Source organism: Periplaneta americana, chromosome 14 (assembly GCF_040183065.1).
Source record: "Periplaneta americana isolate PAMFEO1 chromosome 14, P.americana_PAMFEO1_priV1, whole genome shotgun sequence".
NCBI lineage: Eukaryota > Metazoa > Arthropoda > Insecta > Blattodea > Blattidae > Periplaneta > Periplaneta americana.
The window spans coordinates 52,559,715-52,581,391 of NC_091130.1; the positions used below are offsets into that span (position 1 = coordinate 52,559,715).

General features: G+C 34.8%; 1 protein-coding gene across 3 annotated transcripts in view; it reads right to left on the reverse strand.

Annotated features, from left to right (window-relative positions):
* Pdk1 (Phosphoinositide-dependent kinase 1) overlaps positions 1-21,677 on the reverse strand; it is a 346,111-nt gene that overhangs the window by 279,720 nt on the left and 44,714 nt on the right. The window contains exons 1-2 of one of the 3 annotated variants that reach the window (XM_069845256.1): positions 19,045-19,104; positions 18,866-18,929 (exon numbers count right to left, since the gene is read on the reverse strand). The exons of 1 other annotated variant lie outside the window; for it this stretch is intronic. Coding sequence is in view for 1 of the 2 variants with exons in the window: in XM_069845250.1 (XP_069701351.1) it covers positions 18,866-18,929; positions 19,045-19,070 (90 nt within the window). In the remaining variant the exon portion in view is untranslated. Of the gene's footprint in view, positions 1-18,865; positions 18,930-19,044; positions 19,105-21,677 lie in introns of those variants that run through there. One more of the 3 variants, XM_069845250.1, reaches the window with a different exon arrangement.

Here is a 21,677-nt window from a genome sequence, read left to right on the forward strand (position 1 = left end):
AAGTGTATCCATAATGCAGTTACGTTTCAGTTCTTGTTTCGCCCTGGACAGTTCTTTGAACAAACAACAAGGTAACACATGAATAATAAATCAATTGCTTTAGAATGCTCTCTTACATATGATCTACAAATTCAGCATCAAAACAATCCTAAGCCATAATAACTAATTATTATCGTTATCTTACATACAGACTATTATTTGTTGTATGTGTATCTTCCAATTCATTTGGTACGAGTTCATCTGAGCTCTCTGTATCAATATCAGTAGTTTCTTCATCATTTACACACACAAATAACTTGCTTTTACATCGATCCTCATTCCCCGCTATCTTAAATCCAAGCACAGCATGGATGAATATATAACAGGATGCGAAACTTACTGAGTTTCCCGTAACACATACTAGAGGCGCTGTTGTAGAAATTGACCTTGCTGCCACTTGTTGGGGGGAAGGGCGTTATTACATCTAGCTGCGCACCAAGTAGCGAAAAAAGTAATTACTCCATGCATTTAGCAGCACACCTGGTGACGAAAATGTTAAACTGTGCAGAAAGTATTCCCTCCCACCCTCATCGATATTCAAAACTAACCTAATTTAAAATCAAACATTTACATTTTTATTCCTCACAGCATCTTCTATTGAAAATTCTACCGGAGCCAACAGGAAGATAAAAGATACGATCTATTTTACACTACCCGATTAAAATATAACCAGACAGAGACAAAAAATAAAGCAAAAGGTTATATAATTGGGATTGTATTCTTTGGGTATTTATTGTACAGCGCAATGGAAAAGTCTGCAAGAACTACTTAGATAGTTCAATTTATTATATTACTATTCCTTTACAATACATTCCACAACACTATTTTTACAACGTCCATAAACATCACTGTTTAACATACACTGATTATACACACACGTATCACTTTATGTTCACTTATTAGCAAGTTTCTGTCCGCCATCTCGTCTCCTCGACTCTCGAGCAATATCTCGAACGGATAAATAGAGAACTCTGGGTACCCAACACGTAGTTCTAATGTTCACCACCTACGACGTTGGGCGCTGATCATCTTATTTCAGCCCCCCACCGCCAGATGGTGCTGACCGCAGTTTCGCATCCTATTATACTGTATATTTATCCATGGGCACAGGATTATAAAAATAAAGAAGTATCAACCTAGCACAGGAATCTAAAACAAACAAAACTGTATTGCTATGCAATCTGTTGACAAAAGATAACACTACTCGCACATACAGAAACTAGAAGGCATAGATAGGACTTTATAGATGGTAAAATCTCAATTTTTACCAAAATGTGGCATAGGACTATCTGATCCCAAGCCCTTCAAATGTTTAATATTTAACCACACACTTTATTTCTCATACAAAGTAAAGGCCTAAAGAAAGTATTGTGATATTTCAAAAACTGACTGAGATTTTTTATGATTTGTATGATTTCAGCACCCACGATATCGAATGAAGCATATTTAGTCTGCGTATGATATTTCCTCCTAAATTATCGGATTAATTTTCTTCACTCACTAGGCTTATCTAGAAATCGAAACACTCAAGAAGTATTCAAATTAAATAGTGCATAGGTCCAATAATACTTACTCCAATAGTAGGCTTAAGAGGTCCTTATAGACCCTACCAAAATTATACCAGAACGGTGATTTCTTCAAAGTTGGCACAACGATTTTCTTACATCGACAGGGGAAGTAATTCTTCCAATTCCATTGCTGAGAATCGACTCCAGGACCAGTTCATTGACAACCATAATATCATACTTCCTTCTCCAATATTCATTGCAGGGAATGTAAAAACTAACCCATCTCTGAGGAAAGTTATAAATAAATTACCTTTTGCCATAGATGCCAAATAGGATGTGACATAAATAATTCATCTGTAGCAGATATTATCTCCATGTCTTAGAATCAAATGCTACCTAGGAAAAGAGGAAAGGGAAGAAATCACAGTAGATAAGGAGAATGTAAATTGTACGTGTCAATGGGCCGGTAATCCTTGTGAAACTAAGAATGCGTTACATAGCTTTGAATTGTCGACTGCACAGAAATGAATTTTTAAGTTTATTACATTTTTTATGAAGGCATCCAACCAAACTCACAATTCCGGATTTATTGTTTAGATTAGAACGAAACATCGGCCAATGTCTTGTAGGTCTATGCTAGCTGCTATCCGGAGAAAGAAGCAACCGTGACCTGCTTAATACGTAAGTCGATAATCACATTTATAAAGTAATTTGTTCGTAGTTTTGCTTCCGAAACCAAAGCATCCCCGCATTACGCATCGAATTAAAGAGTTTTTTTTATTTTTAGAATTAAGGTTGTAACGTAAAGTGTGTATGCATGTATGTATGAATGAATGAATGAATGAATGAATGAATGAATGTATGTAGGCGTATGTATGTATGTGTGTATGTATGTATGTATGTATGTATGTATGTATGTATGTATGTCTGTATGTAGCTATGTATGTATGTAGGCTATGTATGTATGCATGTGTGTATGTATATATGTAGGCTATGTATGTATGTATGTATGTATGTATGTATGTATGTATGTATGTATGTATGTATGTATGTATGTATGTACGTACGTATGTGTTTGTATGCGTAGTTTAAAATTTTGATTCTAATTGGTACGCTTAAGTGTTTCACTATCTTAATATTTTTAACTTTGACATTCATTAATTTTGATATGTATCGTCTTCACAATTACATTGCAATATTTTGTTTTCATAAGATATCTCTAATCAATGTCTGAAGATGCCATATTGCATGGCGAAAACGTTAACAGTTTTAATCAACAAAATGTAAATTTATAACTGTATAATTTACATTAAAATAAGTCATATAATGGAATAACATTTTTCTTTTTGATTTAGACTAGTGACGTGTTTTGTGTGGAATGTGGCACTGTATGGAGCAGAAACATGGACATTACGACAAAGTGAAGAGAAGCGACTAGAAGCATTTGAAATGTGAGTATGGAAAAGGATGGAAATGGACAGACAGAGTAAGAAATGAAGTTGTGTTGGAAAGCGTGGGTGAAGAAAGAATGATGGTGAAACTGCTCAGGAAAAGAAAAAGGAATTGGCTGGGTCACTGGCTGAGAAGAAACTGCCTACTGAAGGATACATTGGAAGGAATGGTGAACGGGAGAAAAGTTCGGGGCAGAAGAATACATCAGATGATAGACGATATTAAGATATAGGGATCATATACGGAGACTAAGAGGATGGCAGAAAACGGAAAATATTGGAGAATGCTGGGTTTGCAGTGAAAGACCTGCCATTTGGCGGAATACTACTGTTCTCCAACCAGGAGATTAACCGTGAAAGGAATGTGCTTACTATTGCGTCATCTATTGGAGCGAAGTAGATAGATAATATTACTGTTATAACGTCAGTTTAAAAAAACGCGCTCTCCTGCATATGTTATTTCCTGTATGGAGAGATTAAAAGACCAGGAGATTAACAGTGATCTAATTTTGTAACTAGGGTAGTATAAGTATGTGTGTATCAGTGTTATCGTTTGTGCTGTGAGAGTTAGCCAATGTAGACGCGCGTACCCACGTGTATGACATCTTATGACATCAACAGTCATTCACAGCATTACTCCGCTACATCTCATTCCCCTGAAACTTTCTCGTGCTTGGAGTATAGTAGCGGTACAGTATAATATAATAATAATAATAATAATAATAATAATAATAATAATAATAATAATAATAATAATAATAGACCTAATAATAATAGGGACGCGTATTGGCAATGATGTTCTCTTTGATAAAGTAACTGTTCAATTTCACAATAAGTTAATTGGTCTTTTTTTCCGTTACCGACTCTATACCCATTATTTATCGCACTTATGTCCAAGTTTAGACTGAAATAATTAGTTAATAATTCTCACACTACGAAACCAGTATCAATTCCTTTTTCATGATTGCACTCTTCAACACCATAAATTACAATGTTATTAATTCTACTATCATTTTCCCAGTTTTTAACTATCGAGTTTAACACCACCTGCTCTTGGATAACCTCCTTTAACTTCTTTTCCACTTCAGTGTATCTGTTTACTAATGTATCTATATCACTTGCTACTTTGTTTAGTAGAACACTTGCCTTTTGTCTGTCTTCTCTCGTTTCTTTCATGTAGTTTATCCATTCTCTTTGAAACATTTCATCACTGTAGACTCTTCCTTCTGTATCTCCAGGACCAGGGTTTAACTCCACATTTCCAATAATCAGTAGAATTGATAAAACAGTCGCGGCCATAAATATGTTGATTCTATCCGACACTATAGCATTTTCACCTTTTGAACATCTGCAACACTGCCCTGCGTTGAAGCTCCCGATTCGCGCCCTGTAAGAATTTAGGTCGTCGCCCATACTTTCTTCACACGCTAACCTACTTGTATATGCTGCTTACTACGACTGCACTTTGTGAACTGAGACCTAATAATAATAATAATAATAATAATAATAATAATAATAATAATAATAATAATAATAATAATAATAATAATAGTAATAATAATAATAATAATCATTATAATGGAAAAATGCATCATCCCTAGCAGAAATAAGCAATGAATGAAGAGATTTGCAATGCCTTCGGTAGTAATGTGGAAATTTCTCTATTTCCACTACACAGAACACGCAGAACTGGTCAAATATAGCAACGGAGCATTAAAGGAATGAAAATGACAGGGCAAACTCAATCAGTAGAAGAAAACCTGTCTAAAGTATTAACTTTCTTCACCACAAGTACAGTACTAACATGTGTTCATTTTTTCCCAAACGGGAACATTGCCTACAAAACTCCGTCTTACACTGAAAAGTTCTGCTTGTTCCACAGCAACAGGAAACAATAAGTCGGTAACCTCTGTAAACCGCGATGCAAAGTAATCACTTTCAAATCACATGGATGTAAATTCCGCTCATTAATTCCGTGCTCTGATTTTATACCCACAGCATAATAGAGGGCATCGAAAGCCAAGTAATGTTCCCATCACGTAATAGTACTGCTATTAAATTGCAGAAGCGCCTATCAACAGGGTCAATATTCCGGAATAAAGGGCAATAGTATTGGGAAAATTATGGCCTTGCACACAGACAAAACGGAAGCCCCTCAATTTGCAGACACTAATTTGTTAATATTCTACAGAGTGGCCATAAAGTCTGTACACACAGGCACACAGGCGATTCTTAGCGTAGCCATTCAGGAGACACTTCAGACATAATTCCTTGCGAGTTAAGGTGTAATATTATTTTTGGTGTGAAAATTACGTTGTTCGTATGTGTAATAGACCTACCTGCCTTTATTTCGATTAAATATTGCGAAATTATCGTACATTCATTTATGCAGGATTCAATAATTTTCAGTTGCACCGCACGAATATTTAGATATGTTGAAATTATAGGTTATGTTTACTGTCCCAGTTGCCCCTTTCTGTCTATTTTAGTGGTCTCCAATGCCCTGCCATTCATATGGAAATATTATAGGTTATGTTTACTATATCTTATATTCATAAATTCGCAATTATACATTATAATTAAGCATAATATCATGTATGATACTTCGCACATTCAATTTGTCTGTATTTTAATACTACAATTGAGTATTGAATTATTGTATTTATCTACTACCTAAGAGACGAAGTAACAATCGTACGTACGCTAATTTCATAAGAGTGGTATGATAAATTTTCTGTCTTTATCAAGGAAGGTAAAAAGGTAAAGGTATCCCCGTAACATGCCATGAAGGCACTTGGGGGGCATGGAGGTAGAGCCCCATGCTTTCCGTGACCTCGGCACTAGAATGAGATGGTGTGGTCGGCACCACGCTCTGACCGCCTTTCACCCCCGGGAAAGACCCGGTACTCAATTTTATAGGAGGCTGAGTGAACCTCGGGGCCGTTCTGAAAGTTTGGCAACGAGAAAAAATCCTGTCACCACCTGGGATCGAACCCCGGACCTTCCAGTCCGTAGTCAGCTGCTCTACCAACAAGGAAGGTAGATGTGCTATATTAAAATCACAATATAAATTCTTTTTTATTAAACCTCAAAATAGCTTCAATTCTAAACTTAAAATGTTGATGCGAAAAGATTATGTTAACATGTAAAATTCTCTTCACATTAAAATAACACAGTTTTGTAATTATTTCTGCAACATATTATGCAACAAGAAGTAAACGGAACTTATGGACACATTACACTAAATAAAACTTAGCTATGATACGCAATAAAGTTATAATATAATAATTCACTGAGCTCTATACACTGAAATAGAAAACCCGAACATATATTACGGCTGGTCTAGATCGAAAAGGCATTGACTGTGCCGTATTTCGCATTGTTGTGAAAAGTTGTGTAAACTGTGAAATGTTCGTTATCGGTTGCAATAACTGTAAACGGCTACAATAAATTGAGTAATGATATGGGACAAGGAAACACTTGTTGCACTATAAATTCAAAGAAAAAGAGGTCAGAGTTATCCTTCCGAAAGATCTAGGAAGGTGAGTTCATAAAATATAATATATACTTTATGAAAATAATATATAAACCTTATGTATTTCGTATTTCAATAGTGGAAGGAAGGTGTTAATTTTTCAAAAGAACACGATATCAAAAGTACAATACATTTTATCGTCTGCTAGGGAAAGAGTCTGTGATGAGGCGATAGTAGCGATCCTGGTGGCTAGCAACCATCTATGGATGCATATTTCAACTGTCAATGTTTGCATATTTAGTAAATATTAAGCTTCGCAACTGTATATACTAAACTGTGGTATTATAATAATATAATATGATTGAAAGTATTGTGCTTTAAATATGAAGAAATTTTATCCGAGCGAATGTAACATTGCAAAATTCCTTTGCAGAATGAAACATTACATTTTTTCGGATCAAATTTCTGCACATTTAAAGGACAAAACTAAAGTTCTTTCAATCATTTATTATCACAATACACTGCTTTCTTAAATTGATAGAGCATACTGGGGATTAAATCAATGGCACTCCCAGAATACGCTTTGAAATACAAAGTAAAAACGAGCAAAATTTATTGAAATTAATAATAGGAAACAAAACGGAAAAGCATTAATTTGTTTTCTTGATCAGCGCCCACTCGAGGCATTCGTTTTCCCCCTCTTAAAGAACATTAAATTGGCCGTGGTTGTTAAATAGCGCTGATGCCAAATGCATTTCTTTCTCAGATCAGCAGTGTTATTAGTAAATAGACACAAGTTTATTGTATACTAGCCGTACCCGTGCGCTCCGCTGCACCTGTTAGAAATACATATAAAGTAATTACTTAATTAAAATAGGACGTTTGATCCAAGGAACATTCGTGTTTGTTACAAGGATAAATCGTTTAATATGTTACTTAATTGAAATTGTATTTAAATAATTAAATTGCAATCATTTTGGTCCAGAGAGCACTCATTTGGTGCAATGACAATTCCTTTAACATGTTTCTTATTTGTTATTACACGCAATAGTTTAATGAAGATTGACACATCATTTAGTTTTAATGTGTAAACTTTATATTACTTGCTATATGGTTCCATTGAATTATGGTAATAACTTATTTTTAACCCTTGTTTTCTACGTCTTCAGTAAATGGCGCTTGGCCCACTATGGTTCTGAAACCTTCAAATAACTTAAATAGTGTTACAGCATAAACAGTGATATGTAATTATATTTCTTTCTTTCGAAAATGTAAGAATTCACGATCTCCTATGTACCATTGCCATGGAATGAATAAATGTTTTTTTTCTTCCTACTCAAAAACTTTATATTTTGCACATGGGAATTACTGCAGGAACAACAACGCTACAATCTGAGGCGGCGGTGAAAACGTATTGTATTGTTATTTTAAAAGTCTATCAGACCTACCAAATTTTGCATAGAATAAAACTTATCGGAAATCATTTTAAAGAAATTTTTGTTATGTAACATTTTTCACACAAAAAGCAATAATAAGCGAGATATTTCGATTTAATTCAGGTCACGTTAAATGAAGTATTTTGAATGCCATATAGCCTAAAATCTAAATTACAACGAACTTAATTTATATTTCAATTTTCATCGAAATCCGTTCACCCATTATCGCGTGAAAAGGTAACAAACATCCAGACATACAGACATACAAACAAAAATGTCAAAAAAGCGATTTTCGGTCTCAGGATGAATAATAATACATGTTAACACCAATTATTTTTTGGAAAAGCGAAAATTACCAGAAATTTTTCGGCTACATATTTATTATTAGTATATATTATATTATATTATATTATATTATATTATATTATATTATATTATATTATATTATATTAGCTATATAAAAAGTGCGTTGATAACGGATGTACTCCAATAAGAAATTTTTTAATTCGTTGTGGGGGCTATTGAATCTCAGAAGCAACAACTTTTACAACAGCGCAACATAATCTGCTTGGATCATTACCCAATTTTTTTTGCATTGCATTTATTGCATATATAGTCTATTTTATGTATTTTAACACGATTCGATTGAGCATAGTTAAAATTTGAATTATAAAATAATGGATTGCTAAGCTAACGTACTATTACTGCATACTAAATCAATATACTCTCGTTGTTCGTTAATTCTCTGAGATTAAAATGAGTGTGTACATAAATATTATTTTAAGAAATACAGAAAACGAATGTACAAAAAAGCCTATCAAATTTTCTGTGCATAGGAAGCTATTTTAATCTTACCTGTCCTCGATTTACTAAGAAGTTGCTGTAATAACATTATAGCAGTATGTCCATCTAGAGAAACTACACTTTCCAATGGTGAAATAATAATTAATTACAAAATCGGTTCCGATATTACTTCATACAAACACAGAAACGTTGTCTGTAGGCTAAGTTTAATAGCTTTCGATTGTTGCTGTCCAAGGCCCCTTTTTCGATTGTTGTTGTCCAAGGCCTCTTATAGACGAAGTCATTTGTTATTTCATTGTACCGTCTTAGATGGCGTTATTTTAATTTTAAAACTCATTTATCTCATTAAATATCAGTCCTATCAAATTTTGTAAAGAATAAAACTTATCGGACTTCATTTTTAAAGAAACTTTTGTTATGTAACATTTTTCATAAAAATCAATAATAAGCGAGATATTTCGATTTAATTCAGGCCCCCTTATAACCCCCCTTTTAAATAAAGTATTTTGAATGCCATATAGCCTAAAATCTAAGTTACAACGAACTTAATTTATATTCCAATTTTCATATAAATCGGTTCAGCCATTATCGCGTGAAAAGGTAACAAACATACAGACAGACATACAAACAAAAATTTCAAAAATGCGATTTTCGGTTTCAGGGTGGTTAATTATATATGTTAGGACCAATTATTTTTGGAAAATCGAAAATTACCAGAAAAATTTCGGCTATAGATTTATTATTAGTATAGATTCACTTTTGTGCAACGCAGTGAACAATGAAATAAATCAGACATCAACTGATTGGTGATCAGGGACTGATTTGAATTACATTTCTGCAACCTGACCTTAAGCTACTAGTGGATCTGACTTTTTTTTAGTGGATGTTTAATTGACTATAGGGACGGCACTGTTAAAAATTACCAGACATTCGAAAAGTAATGGCAACGTAGTTACCGTTTCACACTAAATTTAGATTATTTTTGGCATTACATACTTCAAATATAGTCCCCTACCATGTCAACAATATGTTGTCAAATCCTTGGAAGATGGTGGACTCCATCTGCAGCATCATTTCTGGATGTCTCTCTTATTAATTGATCTAAAGCTTTTTGGTTGTCAGCTCTTGATTGAAAGTGAATCCTCGCTTCCATCCCAGATCATATATAGAATGCTCATTCCTATATTAAAAGCGGTTGCACTTTGAAGAGAACAACTCCAAGGATCGCCACCCGTCCGCCGTAAACGAACACGAAATGGCAGTACAGTCGCTAATGCAATTCAAATGGGAGTTATGACGTGACTCCTTATGTAACAACTAGATGGCAGCATAGTAAATCTGACAAAAGTTGTTACCGTCAAAGCCTATAATGCCGAGCAATCTGGGTATATATATCTAGGCTTCCATCCATCTTGCAATAGTTCATTGTGGAAGGACTTCTCTTCCATAAGCTTGTCTCAAAAGCCTAAAGCATCGAGTTGCATTTCTCCTCTTGCAACTTGGATTTTTATGGAGCACCTACTGAACGTTTGTTAGGGCTGTATTATGTGCTACAAATCAGAAACAGTCACTGTTTTACAAAATATGGTTACTTAGAGATCTTCAATATTGTATATTTATGAATTATGAAATAATTGCTGCTGTATTACGTACTATAAGATATCAATGGTCATTGCTAGGAGCATTGCAAGGACGCCTGCAGGGGGTAGCCAGTGGTAGCAATGAGATTTTTTATTTTGTACGCATTCCTTTTTTACTTTTTTTCCCATCCATTGAGCAACTTTTGACATTGTCCATCACTTTACCCTGCACTACATATACATTGGAACGATCATTCAGGTAAGTTATGTGTAATCATTATTATTATTATTATTATTATTATTATTATTATTATTATTATTACTATTATTATTACTATTATTATTATTATGTTCGTTTGTTATGGTTACAGCATTTATCAGAAACTACGTATATGCATTCCTTGTATTTATATGTTTTAGCACCTTTCGGAGAGTGGAAACGTGGCTAAGGAACAACATGCGAGATGACCGTCTTTCCTCTCTATGCATGCTGTCCATATATTGGAAACGCACAGAAGAAAACAGGGAATCATTTTTGCATAAAGTGATTGATATGTGTGGACGAGAACCTAGGCGACTGCAATGTTTGTTTCAAGCTCAAGAATCAGAATAGTGAAATACTACTAGCTGGAATATTGCAGCTATACACTTATACAGAGTGATTCACGAAGATTTACCGTCTCTTACGGAACTTATTTCCGAAAACATTCTGCGCAAAAAAAAAAGTCATATAAACTTGTGTCCTAATCTCAATATTTTCAAAGTTACATTAATTTGAAGTTGTTAGTAAAATACTTTTTTTCTTTAGTTTTAAGGGTAAAACAATATTACAAATAGAGAATGAACTATTCAGAAGTGTCACTTCTTTAACTGGCTAGTCTTCTGAAGCTAAAAATGTGTTGTTAATTGCTTTGTACAGATTTTGTTTTTCAAATTTTAACTAAAACTGACATCAATCTCACGCACAAAAATTGTTACAAATAATATAACTTTAGGAACTTGATTCTTTACAGTTTAATTATGCACCCTAATGTACAGTCTTAAAGAATTTACAAGAGAGGCGCGATTTGTAACAATTGTGATAAATGCGTAAGAAAATGTAATTTTGTAGTTAAAAATCGAAAAAAAAAAAATTCTGTACGAAGCAACTATGGAATTCACAACACATTTTTAGTTTCAGAATACTAGCTATAGTCACGACGCTGTTATTCCCGGCGTGACTCCTCCTCTTTGCTTACGTCTTAGGAAGTCAAGGCTCTATAATGTCTAGGTAGGTAGTATCGTTCGCCATTTTTGTTCTTTCGTTGCCGAGCTACCAGATGAGGGATCTATTTGGCACACCGTTAAACATTATCATGTCGTAGCTCCTATGATAATAAATCAAACGCACTGTATTTCAGCAAATAATTGAGCGGCAAATAATGTCCTCGTGTGCTTTCTGCGAACGCCAACGAAAGAGCCAAAATGGCGGGAAATTATATTAAGTATTTATCGAGCCTTAAGAAATGTATAACATCTTCATCAGCAAATCACATGAAGCACACGTTTAAATGTAGCCGACCTGCAATGTGATTGGCTGCCGGATATTAGAGCGACGGGACTATAATTAAAGAAATGATACTCAAGAATAGTTTATTCTTTATCTGTAACATTCTTTTGCCCTTAAAACTCAAGAATAATGGTATTTTACAAACAACTTCAAATTAGTGCAATTCTGAAAATATTGAGATTAGGACAAATGTTTATATGACATTATTGGTTCAGAATGTCGTAGGAAATAAGCTCCTTAAGGGACGGTAAATCCTCGTGAATCACCCTGTATAGATACATCAGACACTAAAATTTGAATTATATTATATAATTTTGAATTAAATTTTAAATTTAATGTAATTCAGATTTCAGAACTGGCTATTTTTCATGTTCAGTTTTCTCTCTCCTCGTCTATCCGTTTCCTCTAATTTTCTAACCATCTTGCTACCAATGAGATCGGATCCTGCGGGCGCCCTTGGAGCATTGATTTACAGTTGTTGCCATTACTTATCGAATGCTCTAGTGATTAATTATTCTGTTTTCAGCCCTACGAATTATTTGAACGCACATTCTCCATTCATTATTATTCGGCCTTCATATTGACAGAATCTACGAGTATCGAGGAATTTAGAGATTATTGCAATAGATATTCTGTAGATAATGTCTGTTGAAAAGTACTGTTAATTTGTCAATCAAATTACAGTGATGTGAGATAGCCGTATGTTGACACGTTATAAACACGCCTTCAGTTACAACCGTCAGAACAGTGAATGACACCTTCCCGGTATTATAAGCCGTTTTCTCGGATTAAAATAACACCAAGGTATGTAGTTACTACTTGTAGGTTAATGGCACGTCTACCGGTATTTACTATTGCGTCGAAACATTTAACGGGAAGTTTCATGCACCGTCACTTCCGGTTTTCAGGACCTCATTGTCTTCAGTTGTCATAATGAAGTCCTACCTGCATATTAGCGTATAATGGTACTCTTATAGTCGTTTATGAGACTTCAGACGTAAATTACAGCGTTGACTACGAGAAAAGAGAGTCATGTTACCAAGCTGATGCAACTTTAATGCGACTTTATCGATGATAAATATTCTTATCTGTGTAATGTTCTTATCTGTGCTCATATCTTTGTTTGTGATTTATGAACTTATTCAGATTTTAGTTCATTACCAAACATCCATAAATAAATGCGAATTGCGCAGTGAATATCCTATAGATATCGATATTTTCAGACGACGGAGACTCTTCTTGTTAATATTCTGGGCAGGGTTTAAGCTACAGTCGCATTTGTCGCATTTTGCTACTCGACTACTAAAAATGCAACAAACTTTCAATGTACTGTAAATGTGCAAAAATGCGACAACCACACTGGACTTCAGAAACGAAGATGATAATGGAGAAAATGAAATCTGGGATGTGTATGAACAAATCAATTCTGGAGAATCTGAATTTAAATGAAATGCTAATGGAATGGGCGATATTCGAAAAGGTATTGAGCCAGTGGCGGCTGATTGACTGAGGCAAGTGAGGCCGGGCCCCAGTCACTTGGCTTAACTGCAATCAAATTTTGTGTTTTTATATAATGTATTCGTTATTTGAATGAAGCATAATACGCTGTAGAAGCATTTCAAAACTTTGTGATGTATATAGACCTGTTTTGCAGTAAAATTTGTTCCTGAGGCCAGGATCGCTCGTGCCGGGTCTGGCTTGTGAAGTATATAGACCTGTTTTATAGTAAAATTCGTTCCTGAGGCCAGGATCGCTCGTGCCGGGTCTGGCTTCTGCATTTCGTGTGTTTTCGCGGGCTTTGAGGTTGCGCTTAAAACGTTGTAGCCGATGCACAATTCGTCTGGCCTCGTGGCCTGGTCAGGTTTCACTCCTCCCACCCATGGGCCGGCCTCAAGGGTAGAGTGGGGTGGGAATAGCAGTGGTGACTTGTCTTCCTAAATAGGCCATAAATAACAAAAATTCCAGCTCTTTGGCAGGCAGAGACCCACACTGTTCTCTCCCCTTATGTCTTAGTTTATGACTTAAGCTAGGATGTTGTACTATTGTACTTCGTAGTACAGTAGTGAATCTGGGCTAATGTTGTTATGTATTTAGAGAAAATATAAACAGAAACAAATGCGAGAAATAATGCTGGTGTAATTAATTCATTGTTAGAGTGTCCTTTTTTGTAAAGTGGTAATGTGGTACAAAATGAACCTCTCTTTTGGCCTTGTTTGTTGCTGTCAAAGGAAAAAAATTAAAAGGAAAGAAAGACGGGAATTTCAACACATAATATGGGTTGCTTCATCACACTGAAACAATCACTGAAACTCACAGCATAACAGCTTATTTGGTGAGTGAAATTATTTTCATTAATAGTAATAATAATAATAATAATAATAATAATAATAATAATAATAATAATAATAATAATATTAATAATATAGTAACAATAATAATTAATATAACAAATAAACATTTCCTATTGGAGGCACTTAAACTAGTTGCATCTGGCCTCATGAGGATTTCGACCACCGGCCGCTACTGTATTGAGCAATAGATGTTCAGTAATGGATTTCTGGATGAATCTTGTAAAAATTGGAATCAGAAATCGCCTTTCAGTAAAAAGAGCTAGCACTTTGATAACAATAAATCTTGAAGAGTTTAATCGTAAAGAATTCCAATGTTTAGAGTGCCCATAAAATTACGTATTTTAATGTGATGTAAATTCAGCAGTAAATGATTCTAAACATACCTAAATCTAATGTTAAATGTTATGTTTTATTTAACGACGCTCGCAACTGCAGAGGTTAATCAGCGTCGCCGGATGTGCCGGAATTTTGTCCCGCAGGAGTTCTTTTACATGCCAATAAATCTACTGACATGAGCCTGTCGCATTTAAGCACACTTAAATGCCATCGACCTGGCCCGGGATCGAACCCGCAACCTTGGGCATAGAGGGCCAGCGCTATACCAACTCGCCAATCAGGTCGATTCTAAATCTAATGATTTACTTACATAAATAGGGTAAAGTTGCTTAATTTCGTGACATATTTCATAAAGTCTATATTTATGTTAAAATTGTAATAAAAATGTTCAAATAACACCTAAATGACGTTATTTGGACCTATAGCTACAGTTTTTACAATAGTTTCAGTATCAACAGTTTCACAAGTTTAGTGTATAATATACGATTCTTCATGTTATACAGTGGCTCCTAAATCCGTAACAGGAATCCAAATTCCGTGTTAGTGGTTTTCTAATTTGGTGATACTTAAATAATCCTCATTAACTGCTCAGAAAACAAACGTATATTTGGAAAAACACATTAAAGTCATGGTATATTGTTTAATATGGATTAAGCAAGAAATTACAACATAGAAAAAGGATCTAAGTGACAAATTTCATAGAAAATACTTGTGTAACTACAGAAATACATATTCAATATTAATATATTACACACAAAATAAACTGAAAGTTAAATTCAATACAAAATTAAATTTGAATAAATTGAATTATAACACAATATATCTCATTATTTATATTCCTAACAACAGCAGTAATTAAGTTAAATAAATGCCCTATTACTTTATTATAATTGTTGTTGTTTATTGTTAGTAAAATAACATGTACAAAAATACAATCTTAGTTCTCCGCTGAAGGAGTAAAAAACTCGTGCTCAGGGAGATATCTAAACACAAAGATTTATTTTATTTTATTGGGTTATTTTACGACGCTGTATCAACATCTAGGTTATTTAACATCTGAATGAAATGAAGGTGATAATGCCGGTGAAATGAGTCCGGGGTCCAGCACCTAAAGTTACCCAGCATTTGCTCGTATTGGGTTGAGGGAAAACCCCGGAAAAAACCTCAACCAGGTAACTTGCCCCGACCGGGATTCGAACCTGGTTTCGCGGCCAGACGCGCTGACCGTTACTCCACAGGTGTGGACTAAACACAAAGATAAACACAAACAAAGATAATTATTTGACACAAACTGGGTCAAGAAAAAAAAATTACAGAAATAAATTCAATTTAAAAATACAAATACATATACATATTAAATCAACATAAATTCTTTAAAAATTAAATTCCTAACGCTATTTTTGAAATTTCTGATACTATAATTATCCAAATTTGGGTATTGGGTATTTATCAATTATTTTATTGCATAACCTTGGACCAAAGTAGGTACCATGGCTCAGAGCTGTGCTTGTGAAACACTTTGGTTCCTCTAGTCGTATAAAATCGGATCTTTTAGTTCCATATTTATGATGATACAATTTGAATTTATTACGATTTTTATGTATGAAGATTAATAAGGCAATATAATAAATCTATTTAATTTTCAAAACATTAAAATCAGTAAACAAAAGCTCGGATGAGTAATCAACTGGTTTATTAAGCATTTTTTAATTATTCTTTTCTGAGTAAGTATTAGTGGAGTGAGATTAGAAATACACGCATGTCCACACCCTAAAATTCCATACTGGAGAATAGACTGAAATAAAGCTAAATAAATGAGACGTAAAATATTAATTGGTAAATATGACCGAAGTATAACAAAGATATAAATTGTTTTACTTACTCTATTGCATAAATATGTAATACGTTTATTCCATCGTAAGTGTTGGTCGATGTTTGATAATTGATGTTTTCTATAATTTATTTCTATTATTGTTTCCACGAACTATTTTCTTTCATAGACATTAATTTTCACAATTTAACGTTGAAATCACTGTCGAGAGAGCCAGGAAGGAGAAATATGAAAATAAATCCGAAAATGGGAAAGCTCCTGTAGTACTGTTATTGTCTTATAATGTTTAAATAATCATACACATCGATTCAGCTGACTATAATCTACAGTAATATATCATTTTTAAAATGCTATATTAATTCTTATCTCAAATACAAAATGTTTCTTCAGGAGCGGCCACAAGAGAAAGAAAAACTTACTGGTCAACCACCTTTCACTAAACAAAAGCTTCTGCAGTCGACTGCTTCTATTCAAAAGGCGGGTAGTCAATAGAATTGAAAAGAAGACATCTCCTGGCATCTGTTAGGTATGTCAAAGACTTAAAAGTCAGAGACCACAACTCCATGACAGTCAATTGAAATTTTATCACAGGATAGGCACCTTTACCCTGTATGTAGAGTGTGGTGACATTAATTGAAAGTAATAAAACTCCAAGAAACAAATTACGTAACTTTTTGTTTCTGCATACTTTATTAATTTTATCTTTCTGTATAATTATTTTCGCAATTTGCACAAATATAATTTTTCATTTGTGCATTTTTGCGACAATTGTTTATTTCCTAGCTTAAACCCTGCTCCTGAGTATGATACGAATGCTTCACGAATTTGGGTTCTGAATGAGGAAAAGATCGTCTAAAGACGAGGCTTCTCAGAATATTCTCCTTACCCTCAATATTAGAAATATAATTTCACAGACAACACTCCAGACCACCGACGTACACTGAGGGTAACGATCGGGAGTCGTCTTCCGGCGCTGCTATCGGGTGTATGTTTGAATCTGCTTCTGTTTACTTGATTTGTTTTTTCGAGGTTTTCTAAAACTGTATAAGGCGAATCCATCGAATCATAGAGTCATTTTACCTAAGAGCCTATTGGCTAGTCTCTGAAATTGAGACAACTCATCCTGCCTAAGGTTTTTCCGTGGTTTTCCTAAGGCGCTAAGACAAAATGTCGGGATGAGTCCTAAAAGAAACGGGCCATGGACCTGCATTCACTTCCCCAGACAATGGTAACGACTCAGAATTAATAATTATTCACATCTAACTCGGGCTATAATAGAATCTAATCGTTCCCTTTTACAGATCGATGGCGTCACCAAAGAGCCAATTGCCTGGTCTACTGATCTGAAAAAAAATCATCGAAGACCCAATTGGTTATTACCGTTGCGATGATTAAATCCTACGCGTTCGAATCATCAAATAGCCAAATTGGCTATTACCGTTTCCTTACCTAGACTTCAACCGTATCACTTCTTATTCAGTTCATTGCACTTCTATTCCCTCTTGGTCAGCTCGCCGTGCTTCTCCCCCACTTTCCCCTCTACCTTATGTTGTATGGTCCATCCCAGGCATCTGTGGAGTAGAAAGGCGAAACAAGACCTCTGCGCAAGTGGTATGTGGGAGGGATAGGGCCAATGACTGCTCTGGGGGAGGCATTGCTTGAACGAAGCGAGCAATCGCATGCAGGAGGGAATAATTTATATGTGAAGATTACTCTACCTTCTATCACGAGCATCTTACCCTTAGCGGACTCGAGCTGATGCTGCCCGCAATACACTGCGGCACAGATAGACTCCGCCCCCCATATGCGCGAAGTTACTCCACAGATTCCTGGGACGGACCATAGCTAATATTACGTCCTATTTCGGCTTTTCTCTCGAAATTTTCTAGAGCGCCTTCCGTGGAGGAGCGAAACTCGAAGTGAGACAAGTGGCCAACAGGCTTGGAGCTCACATATTCAGTTTTCCACAACCCAACTCCCTTGCAAGGACGTGTTTTCACGTACAGTATGATTATTTAGTCCTGGCAGTCGCCGGAAATGTGCGCCTGGGTCAGACGAGTCCATTTAGTTACGCCAATGAGTGTTTGGGTTAGTCACTCGCTTGCCTTCGGAGCGATCGGATGTCATGCGTGCGGTACAAGCTGTATGTTTCTAGTTAAGCTGTACTGCATTCCTTACCGACCGCTTGTCCTTATCTCTACTCCGAAGCTCTCCCCAATACTCCTATTACTTCCCCTCTTTCGCGTCGCTGAGCTGTCAGGACTAAATAATCGGTCTGTACCTTTAAAGTTTCTCCTCCCACTTTCCTCTCCATTCATTCATCTATGCCAGTGACACGGTAGGCAGGGCAGAGTTGAACTTCAGAGTCAGGCTCCAGGAGTGCATTAGAAAAAATGGACGTCATTTGGAAAGTGTAATTTTCAAAGTCTAATTTCGTTTTTTTTTTTTTGCATCAGTAAATGGAAATAATGCCTATTTTCGATAAAAGAATAAAAGCCAACTTACATTATGCCCGTAAGCCAGAGACGTGGTAGGCAGGGCAGTGTTGAACTTCAGAGTCAGGTGGAGCCTGCATTAGAAAAAATGGACGTCATTTGGAGGGTGTAATTTTCAAAATTATTTTTTTTTGTATTAGTAAATGACAATAATGCCTCTTTTCGATAAAAGAATAAAAACCAACTTACATTAAAATACAACTGTGCTGTCTCATTTCAAAAAACGGTCAGATCTTTTTGCCGGACCCTGTATTTTCAATAAACGTATGTGATATGGCAGCGTATTCAGACAAAAGTGTATATAGCATACTTTGACGTTGTAAATAGGTCGCCTCTACGTCACCTGATTCTTCCAACTGAACTGACGTGCACTGACCGATCTCAGCGATTACGCTTCTCCACCAGCATCCGAACGTTGTAACAAAGGCCGCTAACGCGTTCGCCCCGGTGCACTTGCGACAACTGCAAAACGTAATGAAACAAAATCGGACCAGCCGCAGCAGTAGTATTCAATTATTATCTTACAGAAAACACAAAAATTAAATCTGTTTAATTGAATTTTTTTTTCCATGTCGGATTATACAAAAGATAAAGAATATCTCAGCCGACTAGAGTGTGTATGCATCGACAAATATATTAACACTGATTAACTTTACAACTTCTTTACTGTGTTAACTTTTTTAGGAAATTATTTGGCTGACTAGTTTCGAAGTGACATTCTTCATTGTCCAAAGCAATATGTGGAAGATAAGGCTCCGATTTCGAAAGGATATAATTAGGAAAAATGCCGAAATTTGTGTTGTGGAGGGAGGGAGATATAGCTCATATCTTTTAGGGTTCATCCCGATATTTGTTTTAGAGCCTTAGAAACCCACGGAAAACCACAGGCCACAAACAGATGTACTGTCTACCTCCGACGAGTTTAGCGCTGGGACCTAAGGTATTCTTGCCATTGTTGCGGGGGGTTGCAGGTAGATTCTTTTTTGCTACAGCCAAGCCGAGCTGAGCGGAGTGGGAAGTATTAATCGTCCAAAAATATGCAGTCTTTAGTTTGTAGTAGTGTGTGAATATTTCATATACATATTGTTTACCTAGGCCTATATGGATTTGTTATTAATATATTAAAATATATTGTTGCAATTTCTGCTCAAACATCTCCCTGATGTTAGCTATGTTAATATTATATGAATTACTCATATTAAATATTTCACCGTTACAAGTCATTTTTAAGGAAACATGCTGTCGAAAAGTTTTTGGTTTTATTCTATTCGAATTTTAGAATATGTGTGATTGATATCGTGAAAAACAGATTCTTATAATATCATGCGAAAATAATTTGTTGGTGATATCTTAAAATACAAATCAAGTAGTTTTACTTCTCAAGTGAGTTCAGCAGTACAGTATATTTAAATTGATTACTTTAAAAATTTAATTCAATTCTACTAATCACTAAATTTTATAGTATGATCCTTCTTTTCATTTATATTATTGCAGTTTTATTATGATTTTTCTTTTTATTTATTTTACTGTATTTGTATTTCTGGTGGTGTGATGGCCTTAACTTCACCAGAATAAATAAACAAATAAATAAATAAATAAATAAATAAATAAATAAATAAATAAATAAATAAATAAATAAATAAATAAATAAATAAATAAAATTTTCTACAATACTTTCCTTCTCTGAACACGTAAGTATGAATGGTTGTATCTCTATCTCGCCAAAAATACGTTAGAAAACTAATAGGCATAATGCTCTCGTAAATTGGGCGAATGTTTTCAGTATGATTGTACTTCCTTCCAGACTGCCGCTGTCTCTGTTCCCTCCCACTCCAGTACCGCGCTAGACTGGTCGGAACCGCATTCCTCTCAGCACTAAATTCCTCAGAGGATGACAGTACTTGGAATTGGTTGCAGATATAACTCCATTATTCTCCCATTCACTTCATTAAGCTGAGGGATGAGGTAGGACACATGCATTAGGGTAAAGTTTGGTAATATTGTGATACTAATAATACTGTGATAGTTCTTTTTGAGAATTTTTTTACAATTTTAATGAGCGAGAGGAAGATCGGTTTTTTACGTCAACGTATTAAGGGAATGTTCCTGGACAAGTTTCTGCACAAAACCGGTCCTTCTCTCGCTCAGTAAAATTGTAAAAAATTCTCAAAGAGTACTATCATACTAATATTATTAGTATCACAATATTACCAACCTTTACCCTATATAGACATCAAGAAATTACCAAATACATCTGGCTGGCATTTAAGTTAAAAACAATTCCAACTACTCGTATTAGTTGTCAGAAATTAAATGGGGCCCTTTCTCGTGAGAAGATTATAATTGGTGTCATTTGTTGTCGAAATGATTTGTTTATTAAATGCATAGTGGTAATAATAGTAGAACTAGGCATAATAATAGTAATAATAATAATAATAATAATAATAATAATAATAATAATAATAATAATAATATTTTAAGAGCCAATAAGATCTTTTGCTACTGAATATGGTAGATAGGCTATATTGAAATTTAATCAATACTAATATTTAAACTATCGGAACTCCCTGGGTGTGTGGTTAGCATGGCACAAAACAAAAGTTTTTAGATAACACAGTTTAAATATAAGATAGCGGACATAAATTCAATTTTTATCGAAGAAAAAGATCGATGACGCACACGTGTCGAAATTTACAGTTATTATTGCACTTTTAAAAAATCGATTCTTACTTTTCGAGCTTAAGAAACAATTATCCTTAATTCTTGTTAAATAACATATAATTCAAATTATAAATTGTTTGTCGTTCCGTTTAGCAAACGTT